At 44.0% G+C, this 22,817-nt stretch overlaps 1 protein-coding gene across 1 annotated transcript in view; it reads right to left on the bottom strand.

The window, feature by feature from the left end:
• Positions 1–948: 948 nt before the first annotated feature.
• Positions 949–22,817, bottom strand: part of TBX15 (T-box transcription factor 15) — a 100,416-nt gene continuing 78,547 nt past the window's right edge. The window contains exons 7-8 of the mRNA XM_068400556.1: positions 16,869–16,966; positions 949–3,135 (exon numbers count right to left, since the gene is read on the bottom strand). Coding sequence (XP_068256657.1) covers positions 2,351–3,135; positions 16,869–16,966 — 883 coding nt within the window. The 3' untranslated portion in view covers positions 949–2,350. The remainder of the gene's footprint in view (positions 3,136–16,868; positions 16,967–22,817) is intronic.

Raw genomic sequence — 22,817 nt, 5'->3', positions numbered from 1 at the left:
ATGCAAATAGCCAGCACAAGAAAATACTGGTTCACACAACATACTATTAACCTGTAGAAATCGTTGCCATAGGATGGAGTCAAACCCAAAAGCACAGCAAACCTCAAAGCACAAACTGAAGAGTATTTCTGAAAGATTCTGAAAGGACTTTAGAAAAGCTATGAAACTCCCTGTTTCAAGATCAAACCAAGAATTAATTATTAGGGGTAAACAGAAGACAACAAGGAAAGGGACAGATTCTCCCATCTGTAGTCCTCGGCAGCATCCACGGCTAGACACAGTAAAAGCCAGAATACAGTCAGAAGGACTAGGCACAGAACTAGGAATGGTATTGCTATATTTATCTTCCCCTGTAAAAATAAAAATTAAGAAATGTTTGCAGAATTTATCTTTCAAGGTCTTTCTACCTTCCTGGTGCTTTTTCAATTCAGAAAAAAAAAGTTTATTGACACAAGGGAAGCTGTAAACTCTGCAGCCATTAACTTACAGCCAGGTTTTGAAGGTCTTCAGCTTCACCACTGCTTTCAGTGTTGATGTCTCAATATCATATTAGAAATGTAGTGCAAGTGAAAAACTGACACATGCCCCAAAATGACATTTAAAAATGAGAAATAAATTATACTGTTATTTGTAAGTATTATTTTCTATATTGACTGCAAAAAATTATTATGAAGAGCTTTTTATTAGATTTTAACAATCAAAGTGACAACTCTAGCTGTCCATAAGACACATTTCCTGTGAAGGCAGGCACCTTACAGATCCCAAGCACTCAATTTTTAAAATTTCTTGACAGAATTTTTCTTTTTATTGTAATATTGCCTGGATTTCACAATTTAGCGCTGTGTCTTAATTTCTTCTGTTGTGCAAACATGCATGGTGGTATTTTGAAAACGTCTGTCTCTAGAAGACCACTGAAGAAGCCTCACAGACAGAGAAAAACACAGAGGGAACAATTGCAAAGATTTATTTAGCGCATTCTGTGCTTGGCACTTAGAAACAGAGTTCCGTGCATAGGGCAAATCTTTATACACCTTTTTCTTCATACATATTTTACATACAATTTTTATTGCCCTCTTTTATATTCATAATATTGAATCCTCCACTAGGCATATAAATACATTTATCTACAACACCTCACAACAAATCTCAATAATATCTGTATTCTGTTACTTGGTATTTGCATTTTCACACAACTTAAATGCATAGCTTGTACCAAGCTACAATTGTTTTCTTATTTTTAAAGGATTTGAAGAAAAAAAAAGAGAGAAGAAAAAAAACAGAAAAGAAAGATGTCAAAAGGCAATGATCTATTTGGTTAAACAGAGATCATGTGGCAGGTGGGAGGCTGGCGAATATTCAACCCCACTGTTGCTGAAATGCTAACGGTTTTCTATGGCAACTCTTGCATGCAAGGTGAGGGAGGCTGGCTGCAATTCTGTAGAGCAGAGCTCTCTTTTCTCGTTGCTCTTCCTGGTGAGGTCAGTCTGAACAGTTTCCTCCCGTTGGGTTGAGTGCTATGGGACACACGTTTCCCACAAAGGCTGTCATCCTTTTGGTTTGGATGCATCACTTTGGGTCACGTCAACAGAAGCTGAGCCCCCTCTTCCCCATGCAGCTTTCTGAAGATCAGTCCCTGCTTATGTCTGAGGCTCACTTGTAGATTAAAGCTTTTTTATCTCTTCTCTCTCTCCCATCTCCATCTGCAGGCTGGATGCTGTTAAGCTTGACCCTCACAGAGAAACCACTCGTTGGGCAGAGCCATGGTGCAGAAACATCTTTGGGAGGAGAGGCTCCAGTCCAGCAGTGCCATTCCTGTGCTACAGTGGGAGAAGGAGCCAGGGTCCACTGTTGGCTTCAGAAGTGGGCTGAGCCACTCCAGCAGTGAGGAACGGTCTGGGAAGGGAGAGGTCTTTAAAGCTATAGGCAGTACAGCTTCAGAGGACGAAGCCTTGGGAGACTGCCTTTCGTCGACACCCGGAGGAGACAGCACAGGGGCATGGCTCCCTCCACATCAAGAGTTCACGCAAGCTGAGAGTTAATGCATAAATGGTATATTCAGCTGCTTCTCTCCAGCTTCTTGTTAAAGTCATGCCCTTCTCCATGCAATGTCCAGAAAGAACAGATGCTCCATGACATGTCCGGAGGCCCTGGGCTACAATAAGCTGCAATGGCTGTCAGTCGAGGCTTTCCATAAGGTTCTGTGGCACATACCTAGATGGCTTGTGTTCTTATTTATCGTTACAATACTAGTTCCACTATAAGTTTGAAGGCAGAAATGTACTGGGATGGGTTTACTCCTGGAAACAATGAAGGTCCGGCTGCCTTCGATGCCAAGGAGAGGCACAGCTTGTTAGACCATGTGCACAGACATCTGTGAGGAAGAGCCCTGAACCGCACCATACTGTCTGTTGTCACAGGCATTGGCTGTCTGCTGGTTGCCGGAGGGAGGGCTGATCATATGCATCCCATGATCCATCCCAGTGGAAAGGTATTGCCTCTCTCCGAAGGCCCCGCTGGACGGGGAAGAGCAGAGTAAAGTGCTTTGGGAGGTGGTGAGTTTCTCTGGGCTTGCCGCCAGCCTGGGGGAAGCAGGGAAATTGTATCCATAGAGGTTGTAGGGATTGTGCAGGGAGAAGGCATTGTAGGAACTCTGCTGCATGTGGCCGCCACCGAACATGTGTGAAGAGGAGGAGGTGGAGGCAGGGTTGCCTGCTTGCATGACGTACTGAAACTGGGAGCTAGGGAAGGACCCCAGCTGGCTGCTGTATGCCTCCATCTTGCTGTTGCTGGGCAGGGAGGAAGGAGTCGGCATTCCTGAGATCAAGGATGGAGTCCTCTGAGGCATGAAGGTTTCGGAGGGCTGCGAGGCGGAAGCAGTGCCGCTCTGCAGCCGGTTGTAGCCACCGTCGCTCAGCCCTGGGTAGCTCTGCAAGGCGGCCATGTTGCTTCTGGCACATGGGGGATAATCAGACAGGTTGAGGTTGCAAAGCTGACTCTCCCGGCAGCCAACGTTGAAAGTGTTGGGGGCCAGATGAAAGGCTGGAGGGGAGCAGGATGGAGAGAGAAGGTGAGAGGAAGCGGAGGGCGAGGGGGTCCCCGTGCTGGAGGTGGTTGGGGAGGTGCCTGTGCTGCCTCCTGCAAAACAAAACACATGGGAGCATGTTCAGAGCCTGGAACCACATCTGCAAAATGAGACCGTCTCATTAAAAAACAGCTTAGTTTAATAAAGAAACAAGGGTGGTAAAATGGCCGCTGAAAAACTCAGGCTTTCTTGGCAAGAGCCCTCACTTTATTAATAGCATCCCTTGGTCTTTCCTGCTGCTTTTTTGGTATGGTTTTGTTTTTCAGTGTAGATTTTCTTCCCTTTTAAAACAGGACAGGGAAGCAAGCGTGCCACAGAGCAATTGAAGGCAGTGGGAAAAGCTGCAAGGAAGCACCACTCCATCAGTCAAGAGATCTCACATTTCCAGGCATGTTTATCTAGTCCTTTTTTTAAAAAAAAAAAAGTCTCATCTCCCTCTCACAGTCTGCAGGAAGACCACCAGTCAGTGGGCTGCGTGGCCCCACTACAAACGTGCTTTATCATCTGCTCGTGGCAGGCTTGTGGCAGGAAGTGGCTGAAAGCATGTTGGACTTCTGCATTGTTCAACAGTTTTTTCGGATGGCTCGTGGTGCAGTGGTACTGATTTAAGCCAGCAGTAACACCAAAATGAAGTGGGACAGTTTCAAGCTATAGCCTGTTCCACTGAGTAGAGCAAGGGGATGTGTCAGGATTTTCAATCATGTGCTTTAACTTTAAAAGGGATTCCATATGTTGTATCACTGGTGTTAACAAAACATTGACATATATGCATGCTGGTAGTATCAATGTATTACACATTATTTATGCTATGAATGATAGAATTGATTATTTTGCACAGCAGGGATGTTTACATGCTCTTACCTGGGAAAACAATACTGTATAACACTACCAAGACAGTACTAAACTGAAAGTAAGTGATAGGAAGAAGCTGATGGCACAATTTTGAGCTTGAGAAGAGATTATTATAGGCAAGATTCTGAGTTAGAGGAAGCTTCCTTGGTCAACCAGGAAAATCAGTTCTGTGCTTAAGGGAATGTAGTTTCCTGGTATGAAACATTTTTTTCATTTGAATGATTCCCTTTGCATGACATCCCATTTCTGCCTTAGGGCAACTAACACTGAAGACTCTTGTAAATGGAGCAAAGAGGTGCTGGTGAAAAGATTTGACCAGGGGATAAGTAGAACCAGAGGAACTGGGAAGACAACTGGTGAGACAGCATTTTGGACAGGCTAGAAGATGAAAGATGAGAGGGAAAGGGACTGGAAAAGAGGGCGTTAGAGTGGGCAGCTGAAATTTAACCAAGGCAGAGATGGCACATTGAGGATCAAAAGTAAAGGACAGCTTTCTCTTGTGTCTTCTTGTGTTAAAAAAACAGCAGGACTTTGAGACCAAATTTTTTTGCTGCAAAATGGGGGAGGAACTGAATGCAGTGCTGCTTGATGAAAAGAGAATAGGTGGTGCTAATGGTTAGGAGATGCACTAGAAAGACAGGTTCTGTGTCAGTATATGATGGTGAGAATGCAAGTGAGATTACATCTCAGCACAGGAAAGACATGGACCTATTGGAGCAGGTCCAGAGGAGGGCTACAAAACTGATCAGAGGGATGGAGCACCTCTCTTATGCAGAGTTGGGGTTGTTCAGCCTGGAGAAGAGAAGGCCTTTCAGTACTTATTGCAGCCTTTCAGTACTTAAAGGGGGCTTATAAGAAAGATGGGGACAAACTTTTTAGTAGGGCCTGTTGTGATAGGACAAGGGGTAACGGTTTTAAACAAAAAGAGGGTAAATTTAGACTAGATATAAGGAAAAAATTTTTTACAATGAGGGTGGTGAAACACTGGACAGGTTGCCCAGAGAGGCTGTAGATGCACCATCCCTGGAAACATTCCAGGTCAAGTCGGATGGGGCTCTGAGCAACCTGATCTTGATGAAGATGTCCATGCTCATCGCAGGGAGGTTGGACTAGATGACCTTTAAAGGTCCCTTTCAACCCAAACCATTCTATGATTCTATGATATCTGGCTCTTTCTAACACAACTAGGATGAAACAGAATGGGGCATTAGAGTGAAAATGTAACTTTGAGACATTAATAATGTTTGGGATTTTTTAATTTTAAAAGTTTTTGAAACAAGCGCCATAAAAAAAGAAGAAAAACAGCCTTGGGTAAGCACAGCCTGGAGTGGCTGCAGCTGACCCAGGCAGCATCAAGAAAATGCATGTTTCTGTGTTGCTAAGCCAAAGCAGTCATTCCCATTACCAACCATGGGGATAAATGCTTATTGCTAAGCCACTGACTCCTTTTGACATTCATTCAGAAGCGTAAAAGAGAAGCATTGAGTCAAATCTCCACTAGAATTAATGAGAAAATTTGAAGTTTCAAATGGCATCATGGGCTCTCTATATTCCCTTCTTGACAACACTGAAATGCTCAAACTTGCTAGTGCATTTTTGCTCCAGAGTTCAGAGACTTTTTGTGTGAATTTCTACTTTAGTATTTATTTTAAAAGGTACACTTCCCTGGTTCATTTGAAGTCTCTGACAGACAACCTTTAGTTAATTTTGTTGTGGTAAGTTAAGATGGTACCTCCTCCAGTCTTTCTCCCTGTCTCTCTGTTACAGGTCAATACTGTCAATACTGCAGCAGGATCGGCAGAAGGGAACATCTGCCTCTACACAAGGTCTGTTTTAGTTGAAAATGTTGATAAAGGTGAGTTTGAACTGAGGTGCACAACTACAGATACACATTTTCCTGTTAGCCCAGCACCAAAGAAGATAACCTCTGACAGAGAGGGCAGGCAGACAGCTGAGTTCACATATCGTCACTTAGCTATCAAAGCTCAAAACACAGAGGTCACATAATCACAAAACAATTACAACACAAAGTGAGATGTATTTAGCCCACAGTAATTCCACACTTTATTTTTTACACCACATATTTCATGAATAAACTTCAGACAGTGACTTACTTGCTGACAGTTTCTGGAGAATTAGTAAAAATAGATATGTATAGATGTATGAGCATTTAATGATCTGTTTGAAATAAAATATGTAGAATAAAATATTAACTGCAATGTCTTCATGTCGGTCTTCCTTTACTCCATAGTTAACCTTTAAAAATTATGCAGGAGAAGAACACACACGCCAGGTACCTCAAGCATTAAACTTTAAACATCTGCTGAGGAGTTACAATTGAGTCATACCCATAGCAGAGGCTTTGTCTCCACAGAGAGTAAGTAGAGATCTCTGATTAGCAATTACAAGGTATTCTTAATGGTTCCAAAACTGAAACACTGAATTTCGCTTTTCAGGTTACCCCAAAAGGGGGACTAAAGCGATTCTGCTCTGAATTATCCCTATTTACAGGCCAACAGAAAAACCCTGAAATGACAACACAGTAATCAGGAAACAAAGTAAAAACCACTTTTTTCTTTTTCTCCGTAACTTTAAAATGATGAGGAGGTGAGAGATCTATCAACAGCAGCAAATGCCAGACCTGACGAGTGTCTTTCAAGAATGCTTTGCTGCAAATGCCAGCCATAAGCACAGGACACACCACAATTCTGCTGCAACAGAACATAATGCAGAAGCCTGAAGTTCCTGATCATTTGCAGAATAATCTTTGCACGTTTAAGTGGAACGGGAAACAAGACAAAGCAAGGCCCATCTCAGCTCACCCTCTTCAGAAAGTAAACAGCTCTACTCTGCTGTGAACGATATTTCCAATCCATCTTTGCTGGCAGCACTAAGTATGGGCCAAACGCAACCTGGACTTTTGTGAAGTTATAACTTGGACTGTAGTTGTTACAAAGTCAGCCAAATACTCCTAGACATGGCAGCAAGCCCAGCAAGTATATCCACACCATGCTACAGTCTCAGATACACAGATGTGTATATCGTTTTAATGGAAGGCATGGATACAAACCGATCTAGTTAAACTGATACACAACACTATGTTTAGCTCTGGTTTAAGTCAAGTGAAACCACATTTAAGGAAGAACAAAATGAATCCCTCAATAATTCTCTTGTGTTCCTTTTCTCTACTCACTATTGTCCCAGAAATAATTGCCAACACCAACAGTACTTACCATAAATGTTACAGTATCCCTCACTTCCGCACTTATCATGATTCCAGAGTGACTAATTACTATTGTGTTCAGTCTTCTGAAGATCATTTCTGGCCCTGCATACATCAGTCCCAGGTACATGCAGTTAGCAAATCAGGTTTGTATAAAATGCAAGGTTTGTAACTTCAAAACCCCTCCTTTGCAGCTGAACCTTGTGCGGCATGGCAGATGAAACTGTCCATCCTCACAGTGTCCTGCCGTTATGTCCACAGTGTCCATCTTGAAAAGAGCCTGCTCTCTGTCTGGGCATACAAGTGGTAACTAAGATGACCTTAGCAAAGGGAGAGGAGCATTTCCAAAGAGGGGGAGTGGAGAATGATCTAGTGCAAGAAAGGTCAAAAACTACAAACCGGACCAAGAAGTAAGAAATCATTGGTAAAGAGGGAAGGTGGGAAAAAGAAGAATTAAATCTTGGTGGAAGACAGGGAAACCCTATGGAGAGGGTGGGATGTAAAGGCAAACCTTCTTCCTCATGCCAGCATTCCCTCTCATGAACACCATATAGAAATGCTGGCTGTGCACCGGTATCAAATACCTGTCCACAAGGATTAGGGAAGAAACTACAACTTCTCATCTGGAAACAAATAAGAACTGCTGTTAAAATTTCATCTCAAGTAGCTTATGACTGGTTTTTCCTTCCTGTCACCTGTGTCCTTCTAAGCCTTGGTAATGGTGCTGTCTCTCTGTATGTTGCCAATAGACCCTTGCTTTTCTTTTACCTAGACTGAACTTGTGTAAAGGACAATTTCAGGGTAAGCCCAAACATACCCAGTCCACAGGTATGATGTGCCTTAAAACGAGGGGCTGGAGTATTCTTGAAGCATTCAGCATGCCAGGGTGTCTGAAAGGCAAAGGGGACCTCTTCCACACAGAGCAGGTCACATAGAGAACTGGTAACACTTCAGCGTAGATGGAAAACACATCTGCCAGCAGCCAGTGTTAGCCAAGGGAGCTTTCTGGCAACAGGGAGATGTGGGGAGACCATCAGAGCCAAGAGAGCCTGAAGAAATTGTGCGTGGAAAACTTTCTCGGATCTCTCTTACAAATGACACCACACTAGTCAGTTGACCCACAACTTATCCAACCTCCTTTATCTGAAAGGTACACATAAATCACACTTTGGACTCAACTGCAGCGTACAGGGATCGCTTGCTACCATCACCTGCAGTGCCTCCATACAAACCTCTTAGTCCTTGAAGTCCTTGCTTAGCACAGAGGAGGAGAGCAAGCGCAAGCTGAAGCTGCAGTCAGCACAAGATACCTGAAAACGAGGACCATGCCCTGTGCAATGGTAGCCTCTCTTCAGACAGCTACAGGCAAGAGCTTTAGAGTGGTCTGGGCAACTTGATTGTTGCCATTATCTGACAGCATCAGCAACCTCCAGCTGTTGGCATGCTTGGGCTCAGACAGTGATAACCTGGTATTCACTGTCTTGTTAAGAACAGATGTGGCTGAAGGTCCTCAGAGCTTGTGCCTTGACTTTCTAACAAGGGTGAGGAACTACAAGGTGATTTGTCTTGAGATGATTTTACATTTTGATGTATCAGTCAGCACAAAGTTATTATTCTTTGAGTGTAAACGCTTCTTAAACAGCTCAGCCCACTTCCACCTACAAGCTAGTTTAGCTTATCATAGCCACAGATACGGGCTGCAGGTTCAGCATGGCCAGTCTATGGCTCAGAGGCTGTACTCAGCTCAGCAGAACAGTGTCTGGCCCACAGCCTCAGCCCAGCCATCTTCTCCCACCTTCAGATATGAGCAGAACCTAGCCCAAAGGCCTGATGCTTGGGAGTGAATAGTGCACAGCCTTGCTGATCGGTTTCCTGCAGGAGCCACAGCCCTTCTGCTGGCACACACCCAACACATCAGCATCTTCACCATGTGACAGGCATGTGTCTGAGCAGCTGAGGGTGCAGGAAAGCAGGGCTGTGGCCACTAGCCATTCATCTGGCTCGTGGCTCTCCTCCTGGCACTTTGCTTGAGCTAATAAGCCCTCCTGAGAGGCAGTTTATATTCACTTGGGCACAGAGCCATGCTAATGCAGATCTCCAGCTTTCCAAATGGAGCTGGCTGGGAGCTGGCATGTGTCTGGCCAGCATGGAGCACAGACAGAGGACCCTGTCCATGCAGACATACTAGCATACTTTAAGTCACTCCTGAAAGGTCTGATTTTTGCGAAGGCTCTACAGACTTGTACACATATGTAAAGGGGTTTTCTAAAGCATGGGAGAGACCAATCCTTCCCAGTTTTTTGCAATGTTCTACCCTTCGATATAACAGTAAATAAAAGTGATGGCATGCACGCAGGAAAACAAATCTGAACAAAAAGGTCAAATCCCTTTCCCCTTCTGTGCACTCGCACATGCAGGCACCTTAAGTAGGCTTATGAAACTCACTCCCTGTCTTCCAAGTTACTGTGCCTTTGGTCGCAGAACAAAAATGAAGTACTTGCCAAAAGGTGGAAATCTGAGACAGTTATGAGGGAGGGTTTGTGCAGATTTCCAGGTGATCTGACTGATAGTTTATGAGGCCAGAGGGTGCCACTGTAATCATCTGATCTCATGTCCTTTAAGAGCCAGGCCTCACACAAACCTGGATTCATTCCTGCTTCAAGCAGCACATGTCCCAGTCCTGCTCAATGCCTACTTGCATCTCCAGGCATCTGAATGCCACAAAATCAGATGTCACTCCTGCTCTCACGTATCATGACAACATTTGTCTTGCAAGTATAACTGACAGCCCGAGGTCTCTCTTCCCGTTCCTAGTTTTCCAAAACTCAAACCTACAGCCTTCAGAAGGACTGAAAGATTCTTCATCACATCCTTCTTCCACCACCACTTCCCCTCTGAGTTCCTTCTTCTCCACCTTGGAAAACTAAACAGCTTTGATGTCTCTTCCTTGTCCTCTCACCAAACAAGGGAAGGGACACCTGGTCTGTGAAGTGCTGGACTCTGTTCATTCTTTCCGTTTCTAGGAATGAAAACTTCCCTCTTTCATGGGAATGAGAGCTATTTCTATCTTCACAGAGTGTAGCTGCCTATTTTCTCTCTAGAGCCCTTGGCCAATTATCAAATTATGAATCCGCTGGTAAAATCTTTAAAAGGCCCAAATGAGACCCGAAATCTACTGCATGCCAAGTTTCTGGGTTGGCAGGGGAAACATAAAGAGTGCTTTGTAGTTCTTTGAGATACAGCTCACAGAGTGAAAAGAAAAAAAGTTACAGCAATAGATTTAAGGGGGAAAGTGTGTACTGTACAGTACAAAAGTGAGGAATGAAAGCAAATTTTTTTAGGGCTAGTAAATTATAGAGAAGGATCTTTTTTATAAGTTTGCCTCAAATTACGAGAAGCACTGGAGTTAATTGTAAATCTAGAGCAACTCGGAATAACACTTTACTTCCCTTTAGTTCTTATAGATTTCTGCAACACAAACTAGGCAGTCAGAAAATTAGAGATCAAACGTGCCTCAGTCATCCTTCAAAATCAAATATTTTCAAGATCTAATGGTAAAAAGCAACCCTTTTTTCTAATGTGGACAAAAAGTACAATTCAAGATGTCTGATTTCCATTCCCATCTATATCCAGAGCATCAAGAGGGCTTTCCCAAAAGTAAGCGACAACATCCCCTTACCAGTCCCCCCAGACTGTCTTTAATGCAAAGGTTTCTGCTCCTCGTATAAACACACGGTATTCCTGGGCCAACTCCACACTGTCTCAGGAGAAGGTCTGTTGGACATGACTTTCTGTCTTGTGTGCAGACAATTGTAACGTGGAGTACACAACACTTTTTGTGTACTCATCAGCTCCTACAGAAATGTCTCCTGTTTCCCTTCTTCAAGTACAGACAGATCAAATCAACTCAGGCTTGGAGGATGATGAGCACCCCACTTTAGTGGAGAAAAAGCCAAAAGTACCAGTTATTTGCTTCTTTCTGCCTCAAGGTGCCTCTGATGCCTTCAGATGAAGTTCTGGAGGGCTCAGTCTTCCCTCCACTTGACACCAATACACGTTTGCATTTGCGGTAATGTTTTCAGATGGGTGCAATCAGGGCAGCTCTCTGAGTACCACACCCAATGTGGAGAAGAGTATACCAAAGAAAAAATGAGTAACGAGAAGTACAGACAAACTTTGGCAAGACAGAGGTGATGCCTGCCTGAAAAGGGTAAAATTTACAGGCAAGGAACCTGGAAAAGCAGCAACGCCTCCACTCAGGGTATCTGTCTCCCATCTGCTGATATATCACGCAGCCTTAGGGTCTGTCTGGACTAATTGTTACTACAAGAAAACATTGTTCCTTTGCAGCAGTGAATGAGCAGATTGAACCTCTTCCACACAGAGGAGAGGAAGCCTTTTGTGCATGTCCTTGCCAACACAAGACTGTAGCATTACAATGTTCCCTCTCAGAGGAAGATGGTAGGAGCTGTGCTGAATCGCCAGTTTGCACATGCATGCTGCTCTAGAGATAGCAGCATATCTGCTTCTACCAAAGATACCTGCTGATACCAGAGATAGCAACAGCTGTCTTACCTGCAAGGAGAACACCCCTCTTTGCCTCCGGTACTGTTTTAGACAAACTTCAAGCTTTTGATGCTAATCTCAACAACTGATAACGAAGATTTTACAGACTCCCTAATAGATGGCCTCTCTACCTCAGGTCCCCAATGCAAGATCAATGGAGGTGCTCAAGTTGATGGAGAACAGGTTGAATCTACTGAAAGCAATCTGTAGAGTCCTGAGCAAAGGCACTTAATAAAGCAAAGAAACTCCATTTGAAAGGAAAGCTGCCTTGAGCACTCACCAGTCAAAGCTAAGATGTTTGACTCTTGCAGACTTGGTGTGCATGTATCAAAACAGTAATTTAGTGGTGAAATAAAAATGTATGTGCTGCAAAACCTGCCAATATACCGCATCGTGTGACTCTCAAACTGGCTCTGAAATTCAGCTTAGAAGGCAACTGTTTTTACCAACTGCCATGGTACCTTTGACTTCACTTCTTGCATAAGTCATCAGCTTTTATAGGAAGGATCAGATACTGATCACTATTCTAGCATTGTCACAGTGCTTTTCTAGTGTCTATGTCCTGGCAAAACTTACAGTCAGTGATAGCATCTGCTCATCAAAATATCCCATGGGAAACTGTATGTCACATAAGAGACAGCAACAGCTCTTTTTACTCTTGGAAAGTGACACAATCCAGAGTTACTGGAACTCTTATTTTCTTTTTTCCCCCTCTCTTTTATTTTTTTTTTTATGCTCCCTGTTAAAATCGAGAAACTGAGCCACGTATTTTTAATAATGAGAATCTGGACGAGGTTCAATCTAAATTTTGAAAATATATTCCAATTAAAGACTTTAATAGATTGCTGGCTTTCCCCACGTCTCATTGCCATGTGCATTCAATAATCCCAAGCCTCCTTTTTCCATAGTAATAAGGAGATAGCTTGAAGAGCGAGTGACATCATTCTCCAGAAGGTCAGCCTCTCCTGGATTGCTGTTTTCTGAACATTTTTTGCAAAGTTTTTGTTCGAGGGGACTTTCCTTTTTTCAAACTGGCTGCAGATCTGCTGGGATTGTGTCAAACATTGCACTTGCCCTTGTAAAGCTGCAATGACTTTTGGATTGCGTGCTCCAAAAGAGAGGTTTTGTACTCAGATCAGAGGGTTTCACTGACAGAAACGGCATGTTCTTCTCCTTGGTAGGACAATACGGTGACCACTCAGGTCACAGACCTGCAGAGACTTACTGATGTGCTTTACTTCAATGGCAACATGTGCAAATAAAGCTCGTGGACTGCTACAGTCAGCCGCACCAGGCATCTGTGTGACTGGTCATGATATCAGGCTCTACAGTTTGTGTGGCAGCTGAAACCTATCATCGTGTAGATTAGAAAGTTATTTAATCCCTGTATGAAACAGCTGCATCCAGTGCGCCAAGTATCGATTCGGTGTGTCAGTGTGGCCCTTGCTCATCATACAGATTGGGCCAAAAAAATGAGCAAAGCAGTAGGATGCATGTTGAATGGGAGAAAGGATAATGTGGAAAAAATTATAATGCCTTTAGATAATTGTATCATGTGGATGCATCTGGAATACTCTGTGCAGGCTTGTTTTTAAAGAAACGATTAAGGACTTGGAAAACTTCCCACGTGAAGAGAAAAGAGATGACTGGCACTATTCACTGTGAGAAGCACAGAGGAGGGACATAAAAACCTGTAAAAAAATTAATTGTATGAAGAAAGTGGATGAGAGGGAACTTCTGTTCTCCTTATCTCGTAACATCCCAAAAAAAGGGATGAACATTCAGTTAGAGCAGAAAAATCAGAGCCACCGTAATGAAGCATGGTCCACACAGTTGTGTCATAAAAACACGGAAATCACAGTCACAAAAGTCTATCAAGGATGGGTGACACAAATCTACCATGTATTCTTCTCTGTGCAAGATAGTATAGGCTGTAAAGATTGAGTACTTAATCTTCTTTTTGATTAACTATGCAAACTGAGCTTTCATTCTCAGGCATCTTCTCCAGCCAACAAATCATTCTACTTTTATTTCCTGAATCCTCTTCAATCTCTTCCCACCCTTTAAAAATACATACAGTCGAAGACTGTATTGTAATGTCAGTTTGCAGCTAGGAAATTGTCTCCCCACTGCTTACCACTATTTTTTTTTTACACCAGAGATCACATGTCCCTTTTTATCACAATATTACATACACTGTCCCTTGCTCTTTGCAGAGCAACACTGGGACTGTCCTTACTGGATGTTGTTTACACATTTATCACGTCAGCTTTGAGATCAGTCAGCTATTCATTTCTTAATACACACTAATGCTAACTTTTCCAAGTTGGCACATGTGGCAATAAGTGAAATGCTCTCCAAAAATCCATCACATCTATACAGTTATTTCTCTTAGTCAAACCTCTAACTTAACCAAATTATTCAGTTGGATTTGTTTGACAAAACTGTTTTGGAAAAGGCACATAACACTTTTATTTCATGAAAAAATTACCAAGCGACAAAAGAAAAGCTAAGAATCCATAGCAATCCATAACACAGAAAAATCTAGCTGGAAAGCAGCAAAGGCACCATATTTATACTGCTGAAGTCCCGAGCTCCTGCCCCAGAAAGCATAAGTTTTTCCACCACAGTAAGAGGGACTTATCTCTAGAAAATCAAGGCTGAATTCCACAGTTCCTACAGGAAAACTGTTCCAGCACTTCACTAGACTTCATGTAACTGAAGCCTATTGCTTTTTTCTTATCCACCACAGACAGCATCTTATTTCATTACTATTATGTATTCTCTTCCTCCTCACCAAGCTGAACAACCATAATTCGCTCCTCATCGATGATGTTTCTTCCTAGGTATGTGGCCACTTTTGCTTCTCTCATCTCATCTCTCTGCAGTAAGTATGCACTCCTCTTAAGCTGAAATGGCCACATCTAGTCCCAGAAGACTCCTGTAGCCCCAGAGCAGTTTCCCAGCTAATAATTCAAGAGATAAAATGGAGGCTTGCAATTCCTTAAGTGTTTGTTCAGAAATGCCACATATTCACCCAGCTTTGGAAATAACAGCATTATCCAGAATTAAAGTGTCTGTTTATTAAAATAATACCCTGAAAACATCTAATTCATAAATATGCAGGGGTATGAGATAACAGCATGCAGCTCAGAGCACTGAAGCTTCAGGTGGGAAGAGAGGAGTAGAGTCCCACGCAAGTCTGTTACATGAAAAGACTGGCTAAGGCTCAGAGGATCTGAGGTGCAATAGCTTATGCAAAAGTCAGCTGTTAAACACCAGTGATTTACTCACCTGTCACACAGTTAATGTGCTTGAAAGCAAGGAGATGAAGTACGGGCACTGTACTTAGATTTGGAGGGAAGAATCACATGTGGCTTAAAGCCACCTCAGCATTTCTTGCTCTTTCTGCCAGCAATTCCAAGGGCTCCAGACCAGCATATTTGTGCTGGCCCTTCAGATCTGTCATGGCAGCCAGAAATTAAAACAGAGTGTGTTTGTACCTTGGCTTTGCACCTATTGCTGAGACCAGGGGCCAGCTTGTTACAGCAACCATGGAGAGTTGAGCACTATGATGGAGGGAATATTTCTGATTTATTATCTTGAGGTTGTTTTGCACGACTAAATGCAGAGCTCGAGAGCACTGTTTTGTAATGAGTTTTAAGTTTTGACACCGACCTGCAGACACAACTTTAGTTAAGGGCTGCCCTAAACCTAGTGGTCTGTGGTGTGGTGATGGTGGTCTGCACAGAGCTGGCTGGTCACAGGGTACTGGCTTGCTTCCTGGTTTTTCAGCTGCCAAACTATATTAAAACAAGCTAAAAATACATTAAATATTTTCCTTTCCTACTATTACCTTACTACGTAAGCAATAGCTGGACTCGCCACTAGGATGTTATCTGATAACCAATGGGAAGGGAGGGGAGGTGTGGGAGTCCGAATAGGGGGTGAGACAGAGGAGGGAGGCTGCTGCAGCAACTGTGACCAGGAGGAGAGGCTGTTATGTTTCTATTTAGGTGGGTGATGAAAACGTTTCTGAATCCCTGTTTTAACCCATCTCTGACCACATGCCTCACTGCAAGTGCTCCTTGACAAGTGCCCCTGAGCTTGTGCAAAACCTCTCCTGCTCTCCTGCCCTGTGATAGGCAGACCTGGCAGCCACTGCTGCTACCCTCCCTCTGGAGGAGACCATGCCATCCGCAGATGGATTCGAGGTCTAGAGGGAAGTTTTGGGGTGATGTCAAGCTCAAATGTGAAAGGCTGGAGAATCTGCTACACAGCGCATGCATTTGGTTTTGGTTGTTTAACCTCACAGGTGCCACGTTTGAACATGGCTTTGGATTGTTTCTTTTCTTGCATTTATATCGGAATAAAAAAAGTACCAGGTTGCCCTGATAGCTCTCTTCCCAGTGATCACTGTTTTTAACTAGAAATAGCTGCAATGAAGTGAATGGGGAAGACCTATCAGTGCAAAAAAAAAAAGTAACACAGCCTGAAACTGGAGATGAAAGCCCTACGTAACAAATGAGATGTAAAGGGCAGAAGTTATGAAAAGACACAGCATGAACAAGCAGAAAACACTTGGCCTACCCAATAATTCGTCCCAGCCTCATACTAACAGAAACTCTCTCCAGCAAGGCCACTGGGTTTTGGAAGTGAGGCAGCATGATTGTGGAGGGACGCACATTTCTGGTCTCCTAAAGCTTCCAGAGGACACACCCCCCTTCCCCTTGTGTCACCACACAAATGGCAAACTCTAACTGTAAATGGAAAACAACATGCCTAACATGCTGGAGTGTTTCCTCAGTCTCTCTGTTCTCTCTTCACACTTAACTCATGCTTAACTCTTGCTGTGTACTTGGGCTGGTTCTCCCAACCCTGTGCTCCTTCCTGCTCCTCCTTCTAGCTCTTAGGTGCACTGGGGACACTAGGGAGATGAAGTGGTTGCACTACATCTCATAAGGCATGGCCTGTCCACCATTTCCATCTATCCTCTCTGCTCAGTGTCCTTTCACAGCAGTCAAGAGCTCAACGTGGTGCATGAACTGTCCCCGGCCACCAGACACAGAGCAGAGTGTGTTGCTGCTCTTACACTCTCTTCTCCTGCTCTTTTTACAGCTCTTTCCATGCCCTTTGTATGCTCACCTTGCTGCTTCTGCATGGTAGTGAAGTCTTCAAAGGTGAGAGTGCGCACAGGGGGCCTCCAGAAGGCATAGGTCTCCATAATGGCCTCCAGCCCTGTCCTGTGCAATGAAAATAAAACAAGGAGAGAAGAAGAATGTCAGTCAGCTGGCAAAAGTATCAGTGCTGGGGAAAGAGGTCTCCAACCTCGCTTGACAGGCTGCCAGCGGCCACCGAAAGGTCACCTTGGCATCTGTGAATTCCTCAAGCGAGCCTTCAAGCACACATGCTAGCCAGCAGAGTAAAATGAAATTTCCCCAGCCCAGGATTTCAAAAGCTCCTAACAGTCTTCCAGTGCCTTTTTATTTTTTTAACAAAACTTTCTGTCTGCTTTGCAGGGGACATGTGACTGTCGGCTACTGAAGGCATGTTTTATCGTAGAGTGGGCTTCTACACTTTGTGGATGCAAGCTGTGATGTAAATGAGGGAGGTCTGGGATTCAGCCTTCAGAATCAGAGAGCTTTTGTGAATTGCCTTTCCCTCCCACCTCCTAGTTCTGGACACTGCTTTGAAGTGCTATGGGAAGGCATCCAAAAGGGAGTCTCCTTGGTTTTGGGCTTCAACTAGAAATGCACAAGAGATTTTTTATAAAAAAACAGTGGCATTTCTGCTTTGGGTTCCTAACTCACCACAAAGACAGTACCAGAGAAAAAGCCAAAAACCAAGTGAGAACTTTTCCCCTTGAAGGGCTGGAGTCTCAGATTTGTTCTTATTTTCACCACAGAGTGCTAGCTCTGCTCAAAGTCTCTGACTCCACAGGCTCAGTGAGGACACAGGTGCATACCAGGGAAAGACCCCTCTGTTCTTTACGAGACAATCCCTTGGAGTTTCTTCCCAGGAAAGGCTCTCCTCTCTGAAAGCTGCACATTGCTCTGTTCCCCATTCCTTGCCTTCCCCTGCCTCTTTTTCTGCAGTAGGTTATAGACCTCACCCTGACCAAACACGACTAGAGATGCTTTGTCAAATGTGAGAACATATCTCCTTTCAATGCAAAAGGCTCTAACATCCTCAGAGCCTCTCATCAGATGTTGAGCTGATACTGGAGCTGCCTTTTGCTTCTGAAAATGTCTTTCTGCACGTGCCTCCACTCACTCAGTTAACTTTCCAAAGTCTCCCCGGAAGCTCAGATGCTTTAAATACATTGGAGTTGGCAAACCAAACTCTGTATTTTAAGAGGAGGTTTAGAAGAGAGGTTGTTGCATGGTGTTTATTAGCTGCTAAGCTGTTAGAAGTAGAAACAGAAGACATCTCTGCATAGCAGTCTGACACTAGCGCTGAGCACATTACAACAAAACTATTTGGTTAATACAGTGGCCTCTGCCAGCTCATAGAGCTCAGAGACAACAAGGCAGCGCAGAGTGTGAACCCATCTGCTAAGCTGGGCTCTGTGTGCAAAAGCAGCTCTTCCACTACTGGTACCACCCCCAGGATTTCCTCCACTCCCTGTGTGAGAAAGCCACACATGTTCAGCCTCATCCATCTGCTTCTCGACACACGCAGCCAGGAAGAGAACAGTACCTTTTTGCAGCCTCGTAAACAATCCCCAGCCCAAACACTGAGGGAGGACCTTCTGCTGCCATGTATCCAGGGGGCATAAAATGCCCGGAGCAAGTCGCAATGCAACAAGACCTACTGTTGAAAGGACCCGCCTTGATGATTAAAACCAAGTAATACATCCAGAAATGTAGACTGAAATTTCCAGCTGTGCTAATCCAGCTGCTCTGCATCTGCCACAAGGATTGTGTGGGGAAGTAAGGAGGCCAGCTCACTAAAACCAGTGTTCACACAGTCTGGCTCAGTCATTAGATCCCCGTACACATAACCCCACTCTGCACCAACATCTGACTACTAGCTCTGCTCTCATTGCTTCCTTCCAGTAAAATCCAGCCCTTAAGAGGAGGTGTCTCAGGGAAACAGTAAAGGCAGGTTAAAGCTATTACCCCTGCCCCTGCCTAGGGCCTGCATCATTTGCAGCTCAGTTTGACTCACAGTTCAAAGTTTCTAGCTCTCTGTCTACCACTTTCCCCTGCATCAATACAGTTCTCGCAAGTACCATGTAATTTGTTCTTCTAAAAGAAAAGAAAAAAAGAGAATAGTCAGGAGATAATAAAAAGAAGAAATAAAAGACTAAATCAGGAATAATATGCTGCTTTCAGGGGTTGGACTCCACTGTGCCTGTGAGCCCACAGAGGGTAAACAGCAGCAATGAGTGTATCAGGGCAGCTTGCAAAGCTGCTCTATTCCTGCCCTGTATGCCAGGGAAAAGAGGGATGCCACCAGGGACCCACCTACTCCTGCTCCAGGGGACCAGGTCTAGAACAGCCCCTTTGCTGTGGACATGGCTCCTGTCACCCTCCCCTTCCCACACTGCAACTGCTGGCAGCAACACTGTGGCTTCACCAGATTCACAGCTTGCTGTGTAATGCTCCAGGCAGCACTGCAGCCACAGGTACCTGAAGAATGGATGCTGAACTCCACAGCTGGCTTAAAGCCACCTCTTTCACCTCTTTCCTCTTCCTGCCCCAAATGAGAGTCCTTTACTCCCCCAGAGGTGTGCACATGTTGAACATGTGTTATAAAACACCCTCCCTAAGTATGTGGGTGACAGAGCTCAAAGTTGTGTCCAGTTCTCCTATCCAGAAATTTAGGTCCCTGTATACTAGATCATCGTTTTTTTCCCGGTGTTTTTTTTTCTTTTTTTAATCTTTGTGCAGAACAAATGCTGTGGGTGTTTCTGAAACAGTAGCTAAGCAGAACACATCCTTACTGAACTTTCAGATTCTTCCATGCATCAGAAAAGATCCATGAGACAGCAGCCTCCTGTGCTAACCTTTAGGCCCCTACCACCCCTTGTATGGAGTATTGCAGAAAAACAACGTGCAGCCATGCAAAAACAGCTTGGGTCAGAATGCTCACCCCCTTTGTGTGACTGATTTTACAACCTGTATTCCTAACCTTTAAACAGATATTTTTTTCCTTCTTCCTGTGATGTATTCCTATTTTTGTAAAAAAAATGGTGGGGTGAGGAGGTGGGAATCAAGAAACTCCATTGCTGTCAACTCTAACAACCCTCTCTCCCATAGCAGCTTATGACATTAATGTGGTACCAAGATATCCAGACCCACATCACAGACCTCCACCACAGGACAGAAAGGTAACACTCTCCTAGTCAACAGAAATACTGGAGTGCTATTCTGTGGGTGTTCCACCCCTAACAGGGAAAACAAATCCCACCCAGCCAATGAAGAGACATTTTGGGACAGCAATAAGTGCTGACAAATAAAAAGAACTGTTTTCAGCATTTCTGAAATCTCAGCAACTTTTGGGCTTTGGTGAGGGCTGCTGGTACCAAGTGTGCTGAACATTACCCGTGCGGCATCCGCTTTCTCTTCCAAAGAACTGCACTGAAAAATTGACTTCAAACTGTCTATCAGGCCATAAACCCTCCCCTCTCACACCATCTTTATGAAGGAAGTAAAAAAAGTATCACAAGAGGACTCACTGCCAGTTTTATTTTAATAAGGTCAGTCCTTTAAAAGGTATCCAAAATTCGCTCTCTCTTTTTCATTCATTTTTTTATTTTTAGTGCTATAAAGTTTTAATAATAGGCAATAACTGAAACAGTTCCATTGTCTGAAAAATGAAAAAAGATGTACGAGCTATCTGTGCACCTCCATAATCCATCCCATATGGCTGACCTTGCCATTCCTGCTGCACGCAGGATTCAGGTCATCGTTTCGTTGTTCACCGGGGAAGCCAAACTATTGGCTCCAAGCACCCTCCTGGCTCTCTTACCATAGACAAAAACTCAAAGAGCATTTCCAACACAAACAACTTTTATCCACCTCAGCTGCCCACATCTGAAAGGAAAGTGCTGTTGCTTGCCTTCAGCTTAATTTTTTTTTCTTCCTTCACCCTGCTGGGTTTCCTGACTGTTGTCCCTTCTGGCTTCCTCCTGGATAAGGAGATCCCACAAGCATCCCACTGTCAAATGAACTTTACTCAGTCTCCAAAAATAGACTCTGTGGCATTAAAACTGCACCCTCACTACCCAAACATTTTCCTAGCTGAGCTCCATATGTCAAAAACTCTGGTTCTCAATCTCTTGAAGTTCAGGAAAGCAACTGAGTAATACCTGCCTCATACGTACATTACGTAGGTATCCTTTCACCACCAGGACCGGTTCTCTTGTTTCACTTTTACAGATGCTTCAAGTGCTTTTGCAGATAAAGCAAAGAGGGACCAAAAATCATGTAGAGGGAATCTCTAAGTGGGAACTAAGACTCGGTCTTCTAACACAGGCTAACTCCTAATCCATCAAGGCTAATGGCTAGATTGCTGAACACCATTAGTTAACATGGTTTGAGTGCTCAAAGACTGCAAAACAATGTCCAGCTGCTGAGCTGTTTGCATCTTTCCCTCTGAAATACCTCACTACTCCTTCTCCCAGCAAAAGGACTCAGGTAGCCAGCTGTGAATGGAGACAACCATGCAAACAACTGAAGGAGATCCAAGAAGGGATCCATGAAAAGATCGCTCCCCCAGATGGATACAGGCAGTTACATCATGAAGGGGTGTCCCAGAGCAGCAGGTTTTTAGCAGTCTTTTGTACTAATGAAGGGAGATCACAGTCATAAGGAACCATATCCAAAGGCTGTGATCTGATGTAAGTGAAAGATTTAACAGGGAAACTAGTATTAAAAACAACAGTCAATACCATAATTTCTGCAGCAGGCAACAACGGTGAAACAATATCAGAATAAGAAATAAGCGAAGGAAAACATCCCTCTCCATGTCATGGAAAAGCCTCAACACAAAGCAGAAAGGAAATGTTCTAGGGCAGAAGTGGCCTGAGAGTTCCTCTCCTTCCACCATGCTCTGTTTTTTCCAGTTTTGTTTTTTTTCCTCCATCATTTGCTGGCAAACTCTTAACCATAACTCTGATTCTGTATCCCGATGTCACTGTGATATGATGCCCTGGAGCAGCCTCAGACATTCTGTGGCGCCTGCTGCTGCCACACAATTTTTTTTTCTTTTAAGACCTTATACAAAAAAAAATGCTTGGACATATACTACACTTGCCTGCTTCACAAATGGCCCCTTTTTCAAATTACCCTGTTTCTTTTTCGAAGGAGGCCTACATTTTCAGTGGGATGTTCTCCAGCTACAGCCTGATGCACTGTAGCTGACTGAAGTTGTTGTGAGGATGTGGGAAGCTACAGAGCATCATGATCGCCACTCAGGTTGACCACTGATCCTGATGAGATTAGAAAGTCACAGGGGGAAGATGAAGGAGCCAGCCAGCACAGTTAAGAAAAGTCCCATTTGGAGAGTCTTTCCCCTACACAGCTAGGACCTTTAAGCTTTTTTCCCTCCTGTGTGTACATCTATGTACGTGTCCTCTTTAAAGGGGGCAGTTGAGCCTCAGAGTGTCCTCCACTAGTTGACAACAGTGATGCAACCTTAGCCAGACCACTGCTTGTGAGGCAGGCGCCTGACTGCTATATATGCTTGCAAATACCTTTGCCTGTTTTTTCTTCCTAAAGCCTCAGGCTGCTCTCTTTGATGTGTAATACCTTAAAGATTTTAATTCCTCTTTACATCAGCAGAGAGCCTTACAGAGCCCTCCCCACAGCTGCAGCGGTGTAGCAATTTCCTGCCCTTTCTTAAATCAATGAGCTACAAAGATCAGTAATTCCCAACCTTTTCAGGAAACTGTCCAAATTCACTGGGCTAGGACCTTATTAATACCTTCAACGTTAATCTAGCCCACCATGTACCTGGAACTGCATCAATCCCTCTTCTAAGCCCTGCCTCCAGTGCAGCTGTATCTCTGCGCACAAGGAAGACCTTTTTCCCAGGGCACACACCACTTCCCCCACACAGGAGAGGAGAGCAGAGTAAAAGTCCCAT

The sequence above is a fragment of the Nyctibius grandis genome, chromosome 5 (genome assembly GCF_013368605.1).
Source record: "Nyctibius grandis isolate bNycGra1 chromosome 5, bNycGra1.pri, whole genome shotgun sequence".
Lineage (NCBI taxonomy): Eukaryota > Metazoa > Chordata > Aves > Nyctibiiformes > Nyctibiidae > Nyctibius > Nyctibius grandis.
The sequence above is the reverse complement of the archived record's forward strand: the minus strand, read 5'-3'. Positions and strand labels throughout refer to the sequence as shown.